The sequence below is a fragment of the Lithobates pipiens genome, unplaced genomic scaffold, assembly GCF_037356315.1.
Source record: "Lithobates pipiens isolate NorthernLeopardFrog02 unplaced genomic scaffold, aLitPip1_a1.2 Scaffold_13, whole genome shotgun sequence".
Taxonomy (NCBI): Eukaryota; Metazoa; Chordata; class Amphibia; order Anura; family Ranidae; genus Lithobates; species Lithobates pipiens.
In genome coordinates, this window is record NW_027507718.1 from 197,506,063 (window position 1) to 197,520,153 (window position 14,091).

At 46.7% G+C, this 14,091-nt stretch overlaps 1 protein-coding gene across 1 annotated transcript in view; it reads left to right on the plus strand.

Moving 5' to 3' along the window:
* Positions 1–14,091, plus strand: part of DNAH6 (dynein axonemal heavy chain 6) — a 418,858-nt gene that overhangs the window by 198,383 nt on the left and 206,384 nt on the right. Inside the window, exon 33 of the mRNA XM_077476093.1 lies at positions 12,229–12,336. Within this exon, the coding sequence (XP_077332219.1) occupies positions 12,229–12,336 (108 nt within the window). The remainder of the gene's footprint in view (positions 1–12,228; positions 12,337–14,091) is intronic.

Sequence of the window (14,091 nt, forward strand, 5' to 3'; positions counted from 1 at the left end):
GGGAGTTTAATAAGACACAAGGCCACTCATTAAAATTAGAAGAAAAGAGGTTTAACCTTAAACTGTGTAGAGGGTTCTTTACTGTATTGTATTTTTACACAATTCCAATGTTTTGTTGTCGGAAAGTCTGATCGCGTGTAGGAGGCTTTAGATAAGCACCTGAATGACCATAGCATACAGGGATATACAATGTAATACTAACATACAATCTCACACATAGGTTGGACTTGATGGACTTGTGTCTTTTTTCAACTTCACCTACTATGTAACTATGTATATATTGGAGTGTATATAGAAGTCCCAATCAAGTTGTGCTGAATCATTCTGGGCATCCCATAACTATCCTTTACCCATCCAAGTTCAATCCCCTCAATAAAAACAAAGCTGATGGACTGTTCTATATCTCTGAATGACTGTGAGATAGATGTCTGGCTGGGCAGGGTGAAAGGTGAACCATTACATTCAGCAACCACTACAGGGGCATGGCTACAATAGGAACATGGATGCTCAGATATTATTTACATCCCTACCCTGCCATTATTATTGAAAGGAATGGATATGTCACAAATTTATGTTTTCTTCATTTAGGTTCTAGCCTGTTGCCACACATCTAGAAGAAAAATGCTTAATTTTGCTGTGTATTTTATATTAAATGTTAATGCTTGGCACCCCACACTGTGATTAGTTTACTAAATGAGAACAAAATGAAAACAAAATGTTGACTTCGCTTAGTAAATATTGTAAAGTTGTGTTAACTATGACTATACAATCATATCTTGTCATTCCTGAATCCCCACTTCACAGAAGCCTTAGTTTACATGCACTTTACTGATGATGACCAATAAAGTCGAAAACAGCTGTATCCAGATTGAATAAATTCCTGTATAGTATTAGACTGTATCTATACTTTAAATCAATGGCTTTGGCAGTATCCTAGAATGAGAAAAATATATTTTTAAAGCTTTTGTGATGAAAGTAAAAAGTATACTGGAAATACTCTCTGTTTTACTTGTGCAGTGGGGGCATGTTGGTTCTTTTTGGTCCTCCTTTCCAGAATAACAGAATAAAAAATCAAGCACAGGGTATAACACACAAAACAGAATTTTGCTGGCTCAGGTTAGGGTGGTGTCAGAGACCATGGATCAGACTGAGACAAAAGTACAGTTAAATCACACTTGTTTAATAATAATAAAAAAGGTGAACAAAGTAAACGTAGTCAAAACATAGCCAGAGTTCAGGAACCTGAACGGATAGTCAGACAAGCCAAAACGTCAGTGTCACGTACCTGGTGGTTGAGCCTGGAATGCAGGGAGCGGCCCCTCGTATCCCCTGGCTATTGAACCCCTGAAGGTGGAGACAGGTATTCAACAGTCCAGAGGGCACAAGTGCCTGGTAGACGGTATTGGTCCGGGAGGTCAGCTGGGCACAGATAACAGGCTGGTATAGCGGATGGTGCTTGACTGTCGCTGGCAGGCACAAGTGCGGGAACTGGCTGGTGAGCAGATGTTCCGTAATGCAGGAACTCAGGTAGGTAGCAGGAACAGCGGAGTCAGATACAGGCCGGGTCAGCAGGAGACGATCAGCAAGGTACAAAGGGATGAGGCAGAAAACGTGGTCAAACAGGCAGAGGTCGTAGGCAGGCAGCAATCGATCAGAGTCAAGGAACAAGCCGGATGTCAGGAATCAGATAACAGGTTCGGATACAAACAGCACGGATCACGGACACGCTGTAGACTGGACAGCACAGATGGAAGGGAGCCAATGACTAAAGAAGGCTTCAGGGCGCCAAGCGAACGTACGACGGGTCAGCGCGCCCTCGCACGTAGACGTGCACCCGTTCGTGACCTACGTGTGCGCGTGTGCGCGTTCGTGTCGACGAGAGTACGTTCGTTAGCTTTGACGCGCGTTGACGGGAAACGACGGACTCTCCACGACAGGTTCCGACGGGTAAGGTTTCTATGTCTAGTCGAGACGTTAGGGCGATCGTGACATTGCCCCCCCCCAAGGGGCAGCCCCCGGATGCCCAACCGAGCCCACTTGTTCGGGTGAGAATTCTTGAAGGCGCGGATAAGTCTCTTGGCATGAATATTAGCCTCTGGCTCCCAGGAATTCTCCTCGGGTCCGTAGCCCTTCCACTTAACTAAGAATTGGACCTGGTTTCCTCTTTTCCTACAGTCCAGGATGGCCTCAACTTCGAACTCAATCTCTCCATCGACCAACACAGGTTCCGGAGGGCAGGAGGTCCTGTCAGAGAAAGGATCCTCAACTGCAGGCTTGAGGAGCGATACGTGGAACACCGGGTGAATTCGGAAAGACTCAGGGAGTTCCAACTCAAATGCCACGTCATTTAGTTTCCTTTTGATCGGGAAGGGACCCAGGAATTTTGGACCCAATTTCTTGGAGGGACAGGATAACTTGAGATTTAAGGTGGACAGCCAGACCCTATCCCCGGTCTTGAGATCCAGCTCCCCTCTTCTTCTTCTGTCGAAGACTTTCTTATTATGTTCCTGCGACTTAGTCAAGGTTTCCTGTAAGAGTTTATTATTCTCTTCAAAGAAAGCAAGTCTCTTCTGAAGCGCTGGTACCGGACATTCAGGAAGATCGCCAGACAAGAACAACGGATGGTACCCGAAATTTGCATAAAAAGGGGACTGTTTGGTGGCTGAATGGACTGAATTATTGTAGGCGAACTCGGCCATAGGTAGCAGGGAGACCCAATCGTCTTGTGAGAAGGACGAGAAGCAACGCAGGTACTGCTCTAAGGTCTGATTCGTCCTCTCGGTCTGACCGTTGGTCTGCGGATGGTAGGCTGAGGACATGCAGAGGTCGATCTTCAGAGTTGCACAGAGTGCCTTCCAAAATCTAGATGTGAACTGCACCCCCCTGTCAGACGTGATATTGGCGGGGATGCCATGAAGTCTTATAACTTCCTTTATGAAGACGTTAGCTGTCTCCGCGGCAGAGGGAGTGCCCTTCATGGGCAAGAAATGAGCCATCTTCGTGAGCCTGTCGACTACGACGAAGATCGCTGTATGGTTCTCCGAAGGGGGGAGTTCGACGATAAAATCCATGGAGATCATTCTCCATGGTCTATCAGGAACAGGTAGAGGTCTTAGTAAACCCCAGGCTCTGGACTTGTTGCCCTTACTCCGAATGCAGGTCGTGCAGGCCTGTACGTAACTCTTGCAGTCGTTCTTCATCCGCGGCCACCAGAAGTTACGCCTGAGTAATTCTAATGTTTTGAATGTTCCAAAGTGGCCAGCCATGGGATGGTCATGACAGGAAGCCAGAACCAAGGTCCGAACTGTCTGGGGGACGAAGATCCTGTTCCCATGCCACATAAGATCATCGCTGGAGGACAGCGGGATACCGGATGGAGGTGAGGCGCCTCTGGAAGCCTGTTTAACTTGAGAGACCACATCTCCTTGGAGTAAGAGGAAGTTTCCAGCAGAAAGGATGGTGTCACTGAGAGGTGGATCTTCCGGCTGGCTAAACATACGAGATAAAGCATCTGGCTTCGTGTTCTTGGATCCGGGGCGGAAGGTTATGTGGAATACGAACCTTGAGAAAAAGAGTGCCCACCTGGCTTGACGAGGCTTCAACCTTTTAGCTGTCTTCAGATATTCGAGGTTTTTGTGATCTGTATAAATCAGGATTGGGTGGATAGCCCCTTCTAGCAGATAGCGCCACTCCTCCAGTGCCGACTTAATTGCCAGTAGCTCACGGTCGCCCACGTCGTAGTTTCTCTCGGCTTCGGATAGTTTGCGGGAGAAGAACGCAACTGGGTGGAGTAAGGACTTAGGTCCCTGCCTCTGGGACAGCACAGCTCCGACTGCCACCTCCGAAGCGTCAACCTCAAGAGTGTATGGCAGGGTAGGATCAGGATGTTTCAGAATCGAAGCTGAAACGAATAGCTTTTTCAGGGTTTCGAAGGCCTCTTGTGCCTCAGGTGTCCAGCGGAACTTGGTGCCCAGCTTGGTTAGCCCGGTAATGGGGGCGATGATGGAGGAGAATCCCTTTATAAATTTGCGATAGAAATTCGCGAAGCCCACAAACCGCTGAACTCCTTTTCTATCGGATGGGGCAGGCCAGTCCTGGATTGCAGTTATCTTCTGGGGATCCATCTCGACCCCTCGACTCGAGATAATCAGACCAAGGAACTGGATACTCTCCTTCTCGAAAACGCATTTTTCAGGCTTGGCATACAGGCCGTGAAAGCGGAGGCGAGTCAGGACCTTCTTGACATGTTCTCTGTGGGTGGCTAAAGTGGAGGAAAAGATTAGTATATCATCCAAATAAATGATAACAAACAAATCTAAATAGTCTCTGAAAATGTCGTTCACAAAATGCTGGAACGTAGCCGGGGCGTTACATAACCCGAAAGGCATCACTAAATATTCATAGTGTCCGAAGCGGGTACGAAAAGCTGTTTTCCACTCATCGCCTTTTCTGATACGGACGAGGTTGTAAGCCCCCCGAAGATCCAGCTTTGTAAATAGTTTAGCGGAACCCAGTCTCTGGAAAAGTTCAGGTACTAATGGCAGAGGGTAGCGATTTTTAACTGTGATTTTATTTAGTGCCCGATAGTCCACACACGGACGTAAGGATTGGTCCTTCTTCTCTACAAAGAAGATCCCAGCGCCGGCTGGGGAGGTGGAAGGTCGGATGAACCCTTTTTTAAGATTATCGTCCAGGTAGGTCTTTAGAGTACTCAATTCGGATTCGGACAGTGGGAAGATCCTTCCGAACGGAATTTCTGCCCCCGGGAGCAGTTCAATAGGGCAATCATAAGGCCTATGAGGAGGGAGAGTTTCTGCGCCCTTCTTGCTGAAAACATCGAGAAACGCATGGTATTGCTCAGGTACAGCTTGTCGGGTTTCTTCATCCGCATCCAGACAGAGAAGGACTGACGAGTCCCCATTGGGAGTCGGACAACAATGCTGGTGGCAGTAGTCAGAGGGGAACTTGATTACTCCGGGGGCCCAGTTGATGTGTGGATTGTGTGCCTTCAGCCAAGGCATGCCTAGGATGATGGGGAACAGGGGAGACTGGATGACATCTAGGCAAAGGAGTTCTTGGTGAGACCCGGCGATGATGGCGGGTAGAGGACTGGTCTCCTGAATTACTGGTCCTGATTCCAAGGTAGACCCATCAGCCAGGTATACCGAGAGCCCCTTCCCTCGTGGTCTAAGAGGGATCCTGTTCATTCGGGCGAAAGACGAGTCAATAAAGCCACTGCATGCCCCGGAATCAATTACCGCGTGGGTTGAGATAGTCCTTCCTGGGAGCTGCAAGAGAACAGGAACAGCTAGATGGGAGATGTTATCTGGCAACATAGGAGACGAGACAGGTGGAACACGGAGGCACTTACGCATCTTCGCCGGGCAGGAACGAACAAAGTGCCCTGGTTCCCCGCAGTATAGGCATAGGTTATTGACCCGACGACGCTGGCGTTCTTCCGGGGTCAGGGATGGGCGAAGTAGCCCCAGCTGCATAGGCTCCGGAGCGTCCGATGTGGATGCAACTGGAACAGGCGGAGGTGGGTGACTAGGCACCCGTGGTAACATCCAAACCGGACGGGGAGTTGTGGTGGATCGTTCTTGGCGGCGCTCCCTCAAACGCCTGTCAATCTGGATAGCAATGTCAATCAGGGCCTCCAGGGTTTCAGGAACACCCACTCGTGCCAGCTCGTCTTTCAGGGCCTCGGAAAGCCCCATGCGGAACTGGTACCGCAGGGCCGCATTGTTCCAGTCCGTGTCTGCACTCCAACGTCGGAATTCAGAGACGTAGTCTTCTACGGGTCTGCGACCTTGTTGTAGGGCATGTAGGGCTGCTTCGGCAGTGGCGGCTAGCTGGGGGTCCTCATAAAGCCTGGACATTGCCCGGAAGAAAGTGTCCATGGAGTCTAGGGACGGATCCTTCTGTTCCAACAGTCGGTGTGCCCAGGCCTGGGGTTCATTGCTTAACAGGGAGATGACGAACCCCACCTTCGTTGCCTCAAGGGAGAAAGTTCTGGGCTGTAGGGCGAAGTAGAGTTCGCAGGAGTTGCGGAATGCCCTGAACTTGCTCCGGTCCCCTGTGAACCGTTCCGGGGTTGGGACCCTGGGTTCAGGTGGCAGCATCACGACTGACGGCGGGGCATGGGCCCCAGGAGCCGCTGGTGCAGAGGCGGATAGCGCCTGGATTTGTTCCTCCAGTCTGCCGTAGCCCTCTTGTAGGTTCTTAACTGCCTGTGTAAGGCCGGCCAGATGGTGGCAGAGTTCGTCCATGGGGGAGGCTCCCTGCGCAGGCTCGGACATGGCTGTCCAGTACTGTCACGTACCTGGTGGTTGAGCCTGGAATGCAGGGAGCGGCCCCTCGTATCCCCTGGCTATTGAACCCCTGAAGGTGGAGACAGGTATTCAACAGTCCAGAGGGCACAAGTGCCTGGTAGACGGTATTGGTCCGGGAGGTCAGCTGGGCACAGATAACAGGCTGGTATAGCGGATGGTGCTTGACTGTCGCTGGCAGGCACAAGTGCGGGAACTGGCTGGTGAGCAGATGTTCCGTAATGCAGGAACTCAGGTAGGTAGCAGGAACAGCGGAGTCAGATACAGGCCGGGTCAGCAGGAGACGATCAGCAAGGTACAAAGGGATGAGGCAGAAAACGTGGTCAAACAGGCAGAGGTCGTAGGCAGGCAGCAATCGATCAGAGTCAAGGAACAAGCCGGATGTCAGGAATCAGATAACAGGTTCGGATACAAACAGCACGGATCACGGACACGCTGTAGACTGGACAGCACAGATGGAAGGGAGCCAATGACTAAAGAAGGCTTCAGGGCGCCAAGCGAACGTACGACGGGTCAGCGCGCCCTCGCACGTAGACGTGCACCCGTTCGTGACCTACGTGTGCGCGTGTGCGTGTTCGTGTCGACGAGAGTACGTTCGTTAGCTTTGACGCGCGTTGACGGGAAACGACGGACTCTCCACGACAGGTTCCGATGGGTAAGGTTTCTATGTCTAGTCGAGACGTTAGGGCGATCGTGACAGTCAGGGAACCAGAGATGAGCGTAGTAGAACATCAAGGAGGATCTGGAGCCAGAAGGAATGCCAGCTAAGCAAGTTTTTAACAGGAACACAGGAGAGTGTCTCTAGAGATGTGACCACGGGGAAGGCAGAGATCATCTGGACTGGACAGCTTAAGTAGGCAGGACTGACGAGCAGGATATCAACAACAGGTGAGTCACTGTGGAGAGATAGGAGCTGGCAATCAGCCGACAGCTGAGTGACCAGCTTTGAGAAGGTAGGGCTGAGCCCTGGCCTGACAGTACCCCCTCCTCAATGATCCCTCCCCCTCGTAGGACCACCAGGCTTGAGGGGAAAACATCTATGGAAATCACAGAGGAGGACAGGGGCATATATGTTTGAGGATGAGACCCAAGAGCGTTCCTCTGGACCGTACCCTTTCCAATGCACCAGGTACTGTATGCTCCCACGGAACCTACAGGAGTCAACAATGGACTGTACTTCATACTTCTCATGGTTCTCAACCTGTACAGGGCGAGGACGAGACACTAAGGTGGTAAAGGGGTTGCAGACCAAAAGATTTAATAGGGGGACATGAAATACATTCGAAATACGCATATTAGAACAAAGGTCTAAAGTATAAGCCGCTGGGTTAATCCTGCGAAGAATATGGAAAGGCCCAATAAACTGAGGTGCGAACTTCAGAGAGGGAACACAAAGTCAGGGATTGCGAGATGACAGCCAGACCCTGTCCCCAACCTGGTGGGAAGGCACAGGCAGGCGCCTGGGGTTAGCATGGAGTCTGTACCTATCGTTAGCAAGTCGCAAAGCCTCCTGGACTTGTGCCCAAGTTGGCAAAGCCAAGAAAACGCTGCAGAGGATGTAAACCCACGGGTCGGGGCCACTGTAAGATTTAACCTGTTCACAATGGAATTTGCACTTCTCCAATTACAATAGAGATTGTTCTCTCTTAGTTTCTGAAGCACACGACAGACATCTGTGTGGTGGCTCTCCAGGGACTTGGAAAATATCAGGATATCATCGAGATAAACCACCACACAAAACTGCAACAAATCTTGGAGGACATTGTTAATAAATTCCTGGAAAACTGCTGGGGTGTTAGAAAGTCCAAAAGGCATTACGAGGTACTCATAATGGCCTGTTCTGGTAATAAACGCAGTTTTCCACTCATCGCCCTCCTTAATCCTCACAAGATTGTATGCCCCTCTCAAATCAAGCTTTGTGAAAACCGTTGCTCCCTTGAGACGGTCAAATAACTCCATAATCAATGGAATCGGATGGGCATTCTTAATCGTGAAACGATTGAGACCCCTATAATCAATACAAGGTCTCAGTTCACTCTTCTTCACAAGGAAGAAACCAACATGAGGATTTGCAGATGAAACCTCGAGAAATTGCATCTGCAACATACTCCTCCAAGACCGACAAACGGTAAACCTGGCCACTAGGGGGTATGGTACCAGGTTGAAGGTCAAATGCGCAATCATACAATTGGTGTGGAGACAAACTACTGGCTTGACCTTTGTCAAAGACATCGTTAAAATCGTGGTACTCCTCCGGCAGGGAGGAGAGTGAAAAGGTGCACAGGACCTTCGCTACCTTCTGGAAGCATGTCTTATTGCATTGTCGCGACCAGGAGAGAACCTCAGCATGGAGCCAATCAAAAGAGGGGTTGTGCCTCTGTAACCAAGGATAACCAATAACCTGTGGAAACTTGGGTGATGAAATAACTTAAAATTGGATTATCTCATGGTGAAGAGCACCTACGGCCATGGACAACAAAACAGTCTCATGAGTCACATGGGCAGGCTGTAGAGGTCTTCCGTCAAGAACCTCAATGGCAAGTGAAGTGTCACGCAGCTGCAGCGGAATCGAATGCTTAGATACAAAGGCAGCATCAATGAACAGGCCTGCAGCCCCAGAGTCAATTAGAGCCTGTATCTTGATGGATGACTCTGCCCAAGAGAGGGTAACCCAAAACCAGGGGCTTATCCTTCTGGATAACTGGGGACAAAACAACGCCACCTAAGGTCTGTGCGTGACAGGACCTCAAGGTTCGGGCGTTGCCTGGACGGGTAGAAAAAGACTTCAAAAAGTGACCTGCCTGGCCACAATAAAGGCACAATCTCTCCCTCCTCCTAAGGGTTCTCTCATCCACAGAGAAATGCGTAAAGCCCAATGCATGGGTTCATCTTAACAGACCGACTTGTTACCAGGAGGCATGGGAGGTGAGGGAGGCAAGGGTGGGACTGCAAAATTCGAAGACAAATGTACAGGAGGCTTCAGCAAGCGCTCCTTAACTACTTCCCACCCGGCCAATTTATATATACGGCTGGGTGAGAGCTCTCTCCTTCTGACTGGACATTCCTGAACGTCCTTCAGAAGGAGGGAGATTGCGCACGTGCGTGCCCACGCAGCGACCCAATCCAATCGCGTCACCCGGACACGGCGCATCTCAGATCGGCAGGAGGGCTCTGTGATTGGCCCTCCTCATCACATAAGGCCATGTCCAATCACAGCTGTCATGTGATTTAAACAAACATTCGGTTGCTAGGCAATCGGCTCTCCTCTCCTCACACGGAAGGCGTCGCTGAGGAGAGGAGAGCGGATCGCTTCAGCCGGCTGGTGATCAGTGAGTATGAGCTTTTTTTTACAGCTTTTTACTCACTGATCACCAACCTAGTGTAAAACACAGTGTAAACACACATGTCCCCACACAAAGCACACATGTCACCAAAACACACATGTCCCCAAATAATAAAAACACATGTCCCTAAATAATAAAAACACATGTACCCCACATATGTCCCACTAAAATCACATGTCCCAATGATTATCTGCATACATATGTCTGTAATCACCTGCACATATCTGTACATGATCAATTGTGTACATATGTCTGTGATCACACAAACCCATTTTTATACACTTAACGGAATTTTTTTTTACCAAAAACATGTAGCAGAATACATTTTGGCTTAGATTTATGACAAAATTTAATTTTTTGGGATTTCTTTTAAAATAGAAAGAAGAAAATATTGTTTTTTTTCCACATTTCTGCTATTTTTTCACTTATATCGCAAAAAAAAAAAAAAACAGAGTCGTGAATAAATACCACCAAAATAAAGCTCTAATTGTGCAAAGAAAATGATAAAAATTTCATTTAGGTACAGCGTAGCATGACAGCACAATTGTCATTGAAAGTGCGAGAGCACTGAAAGCTGAAAATTGGGCTGGGAAGGAAGGGGGCGAAAGTGCCCTGTATTGTAGTGGTTAAAAGGGAGACTTTCTCTGAGTCTTGAGTCAATCAGGATGGCAAATGTGATCAACCTCTCCAGCTCAGTGGGTATATCTCGGACTGCTCATTGTTCCAAGAAACTTCTGCTGCCAGAGTACGGAATTCAGTGGTGTAATCGGCAACAGTTCTTGTACTCTCTTTGAGTTTGATGGACATGAGGCACTTGGCAGCAGAAGCTGAGTGCACGGCAATGTCAAATACCCTTTTAAAAGAAGTCACAAGCTCAGGGTAACTCAAGACAACAGGTTTTTACGTCTCCAATGGAGGGTTTGCCCAGTCCAAAGCTCTCTCAGAAAGCAAAAATATCATGAAACCTACTTTGCGTCTGTCCATGAGAAACGCCTGGGGCAGCATCTCAAAGTATATCTCAACTTGGTTGAGAAACCCTTTGCATTGGACTGGATCTTCCCCAAATCGCTGGGGAAGCGGAGCAGAACCAGACATACCTCTTATAGAGGTAATACTCAAGGCGGGTGCCTACCCAGAGACTGGAGCAGCAGCAGGGACAGCCTACAACACAGGTTGTACAGGAGCAGCCACAGTCTGAGATTCCAGGTGAGCCGTGCGACTCAGGAGCGTTTGTAACCCCATGGCAAACTGATCCATGTGGTGATCCTGCTCTTCCAATCTGGAAAAAATATTAACAACAAGTGGATTGACTGCATCTTCTGAATTCATGGGCTTCGTCTACTGTCAGAGACCATGAATCAGACTGAGACAGAAGTACAGTTAAATCATAGTTACATAGTTACATAGTTAGTTAGGTTGAAAAAAGACACAAGTCCATCAAGTCCAACCTATATGTGTGATTATATGTCGGTATTACATTGTATATCCCTGTATGTTGCAGTCATTCAGGCGCTTATCTAATAGTTTCTTGAAACTATCAAGGCTCCCCGCTGAGACCACCGCCTGTGGAAGGGAATTCCACATCTTTAGTGGTCAAATCACACGTGTTTAATAATAATAAAAGGTAAACAGCGTAAACGTAGTCAAAACATAGACAGAGTTCAGGAACCAGAATGGATAGTCAGACAAGCCAAAATGTCAGGGGCCCAGAGATGAGCGTAGTAGAACAGCAAGCAGGATCTGGAGCTAGAAGCAATGTTAGCCAAGCAAGTCTTTAACAGGAACACAGGAGAGCGTCTCTAGAGATGTGACCAAGGGGAAGACAGAGATCCTGGACTGGACGGCTTAACTAGGCAGGACTGACGAGCAGGATATCAACAACAGGTGAGTCACTGTGGAGAGATAGGAGCTGGCAATTAGGTCCATGAAATATCTCCTAAACCTACATGGTTTAGGAGATATTTGAAAAAAGACAGGCACCGCTGTCTACGGCGCATGCGCCATAGACAGCAGTGTGCAGGCACACTGAGCATGCTCCTGCTAGCGGCGATATGCCGTTAGTTGCGGCTCCCGTGTGAATGCGCAAATAAGATGGACGTTTTGTGCTACTGGGGATAGCAGTGGCATCGCTGGCTCCTGTGCCAGGTAAGTGATACATAATGGGCTACTATGCAATGCATAGTAACCCATTATGCTTTACCTTTGCAAGTTCCAGTGCTTGTTACCACTACTATATAGCCATTGATTAATTCCTAGCCATGTAGTTTGTCTACGAATGGGATATAAAAAAATATTACTATATTTAAAACAGGCATTCGCTTTTTCAGCATATTTGGTGTATGACTTTATTTATTTAAAATAAACATTATGCAGATGATTTACCTATTTGTTTGCTATCTGGCCAAGAAAATGTAAGTTATGATGTAATTACATGATTTAAAATATTGACTAGTCCATTAAAACCCAGAAAATCTAAGAAATTACAAAATTACAAAATTAATTATATTTTTAATATGCTTATACCTTTATGTGTTCTTTTTCTTTTACATTTGAAGCTCGCTCAAAAGAGAAAACCCACATTTAAATGAGGATGTTGTCCTAATTCGTGCTTTGCGGGACTCAAATCTACCAAAGTTCTTAACTGATGATGCTGATCTCTTCAGGTGAGCCACATATGCATAAATATAATATATTCTTTTATGTTGATTTATTATCTGTAGATCGACAAACAGAATTTGTGTGATTTATTTTCTTCATTATGGCTATTACAAAAAATCCAATATATTCTCTAGTCAGATGATATTGCATATGAACATTCTGTATTTCCATTTCCATTCAGTACTTGGAGTTCTGGACTCCTTTTTTATATATTTTAAGAGCTACCCTTTGTTCAGTTACTGAAAATACATGAAGATTATAGAGCTCAGTAGTTCAAGCTGAAATATATTCACACATACAGTGCCTTGAAAAAGTATTCATACCCCCTTGACATTTTCCACATTTTTTCATGTTACAACCAAAAACGTAAATGTATTTTATTGGGATTTTATGTGATAGACCAACACAAAGTGGCACATAATTGTGAAGTGGAAGGGAAATGATAAATGGTTTTCATTTTTTTTTACAAATAAATATGTGAAAATTGTGGTGTGCATTTGCATTCATTCAGCCCCCCTGCTTTAAACGTCTCCACAACTTTATCACTGACCTGTCTGGTGTGTTGCTAGGTCTGCATGATGCTGTTAGTTCACTAAAGTTCTCTAATGCCGCATACACACGGCTGGACTTTCAGGCAGAAAAGGTCAGATGGAATCATTTCATCGGATATTCCGATCGTGTGTGGGCTTCATCTGACATTTTTGTCAAAAATTCTGATGGACCTAGAAATAGAACATGTTTTAAATATTTCCAGCTGAATCAATTCCTATCGGGAAAACCGTTCATCTGTATGCTATTCTGATGGACCAAAAACGATGCAAGGGCAGCTATTGACTACTGGCTATTGAACTTCTTTTTCTAGTCCCATCGTACGTCATCACGTTCTAAACGAATGGACTTTGGTGTGATAGTATGTAGGCAAGTCCGTTTCAGCGGAACTACGTCGGAAAGACCGTCAGAGTTTCTTCTGAAGGAAAGTCCGGTAGTGTGTACACGGCATAACAAACCTCTGAGAGCTTTACAGAGCAGCTGTATTTATGTTGAGATTAAATTACACAAAGGTGGGCTCTATTTACTAATTAGGTGACTTCTGAATGCAATGAGTTCTAGATTTTAGTTAGGGGTATCAGAGTAAAGGGGGCTGAATAAAAAATGCACGCCACACTTTTCACATATTTATTTGTAAAAAATGTTGAAAACCATTTATCATTTTCCTTCCACTTCACTATTATGTGCCACTTTGTGTGGGTCTATCACATAAAATCCCAATAAAACACATTTACGTTTTTAGTTGTAACATGACAAAATATGGAAAATTTCAATGGGGTATGAAAACTTTTTCAAGGAACTGAACATAAGTCAGAGCAGTGGCTTATCTCCCTTGCAGGCCTGTCTAATTTCAACCCAAAAATATTTGCATCAGAATGTTGACTCTTGTTAGAGCCATAGGTGACCCGGGGGGGGGGGGGGGGGGTGAATTGTGGAGGCATCTCTGTATGTTTAAATATGTTGCCAGTCGCATTACGATGATTTCATGCTTGATAGAATGATCACCTTATGTATTAGTATTAGTACCCATGATGCCCAATTATGGTAGCTATGGTCTTGTGATTAGTATATCATTAGAGGCATTACATGTAGAAGAAAGGCACTGATTCCACAGAACTTTAGGTAGGTCTCACTTGAAATATTATGTATTTATGGGACCCTGAATTGCTGAAAGATATGAATAATATAAAGACAACAAAAATGGTACAGGG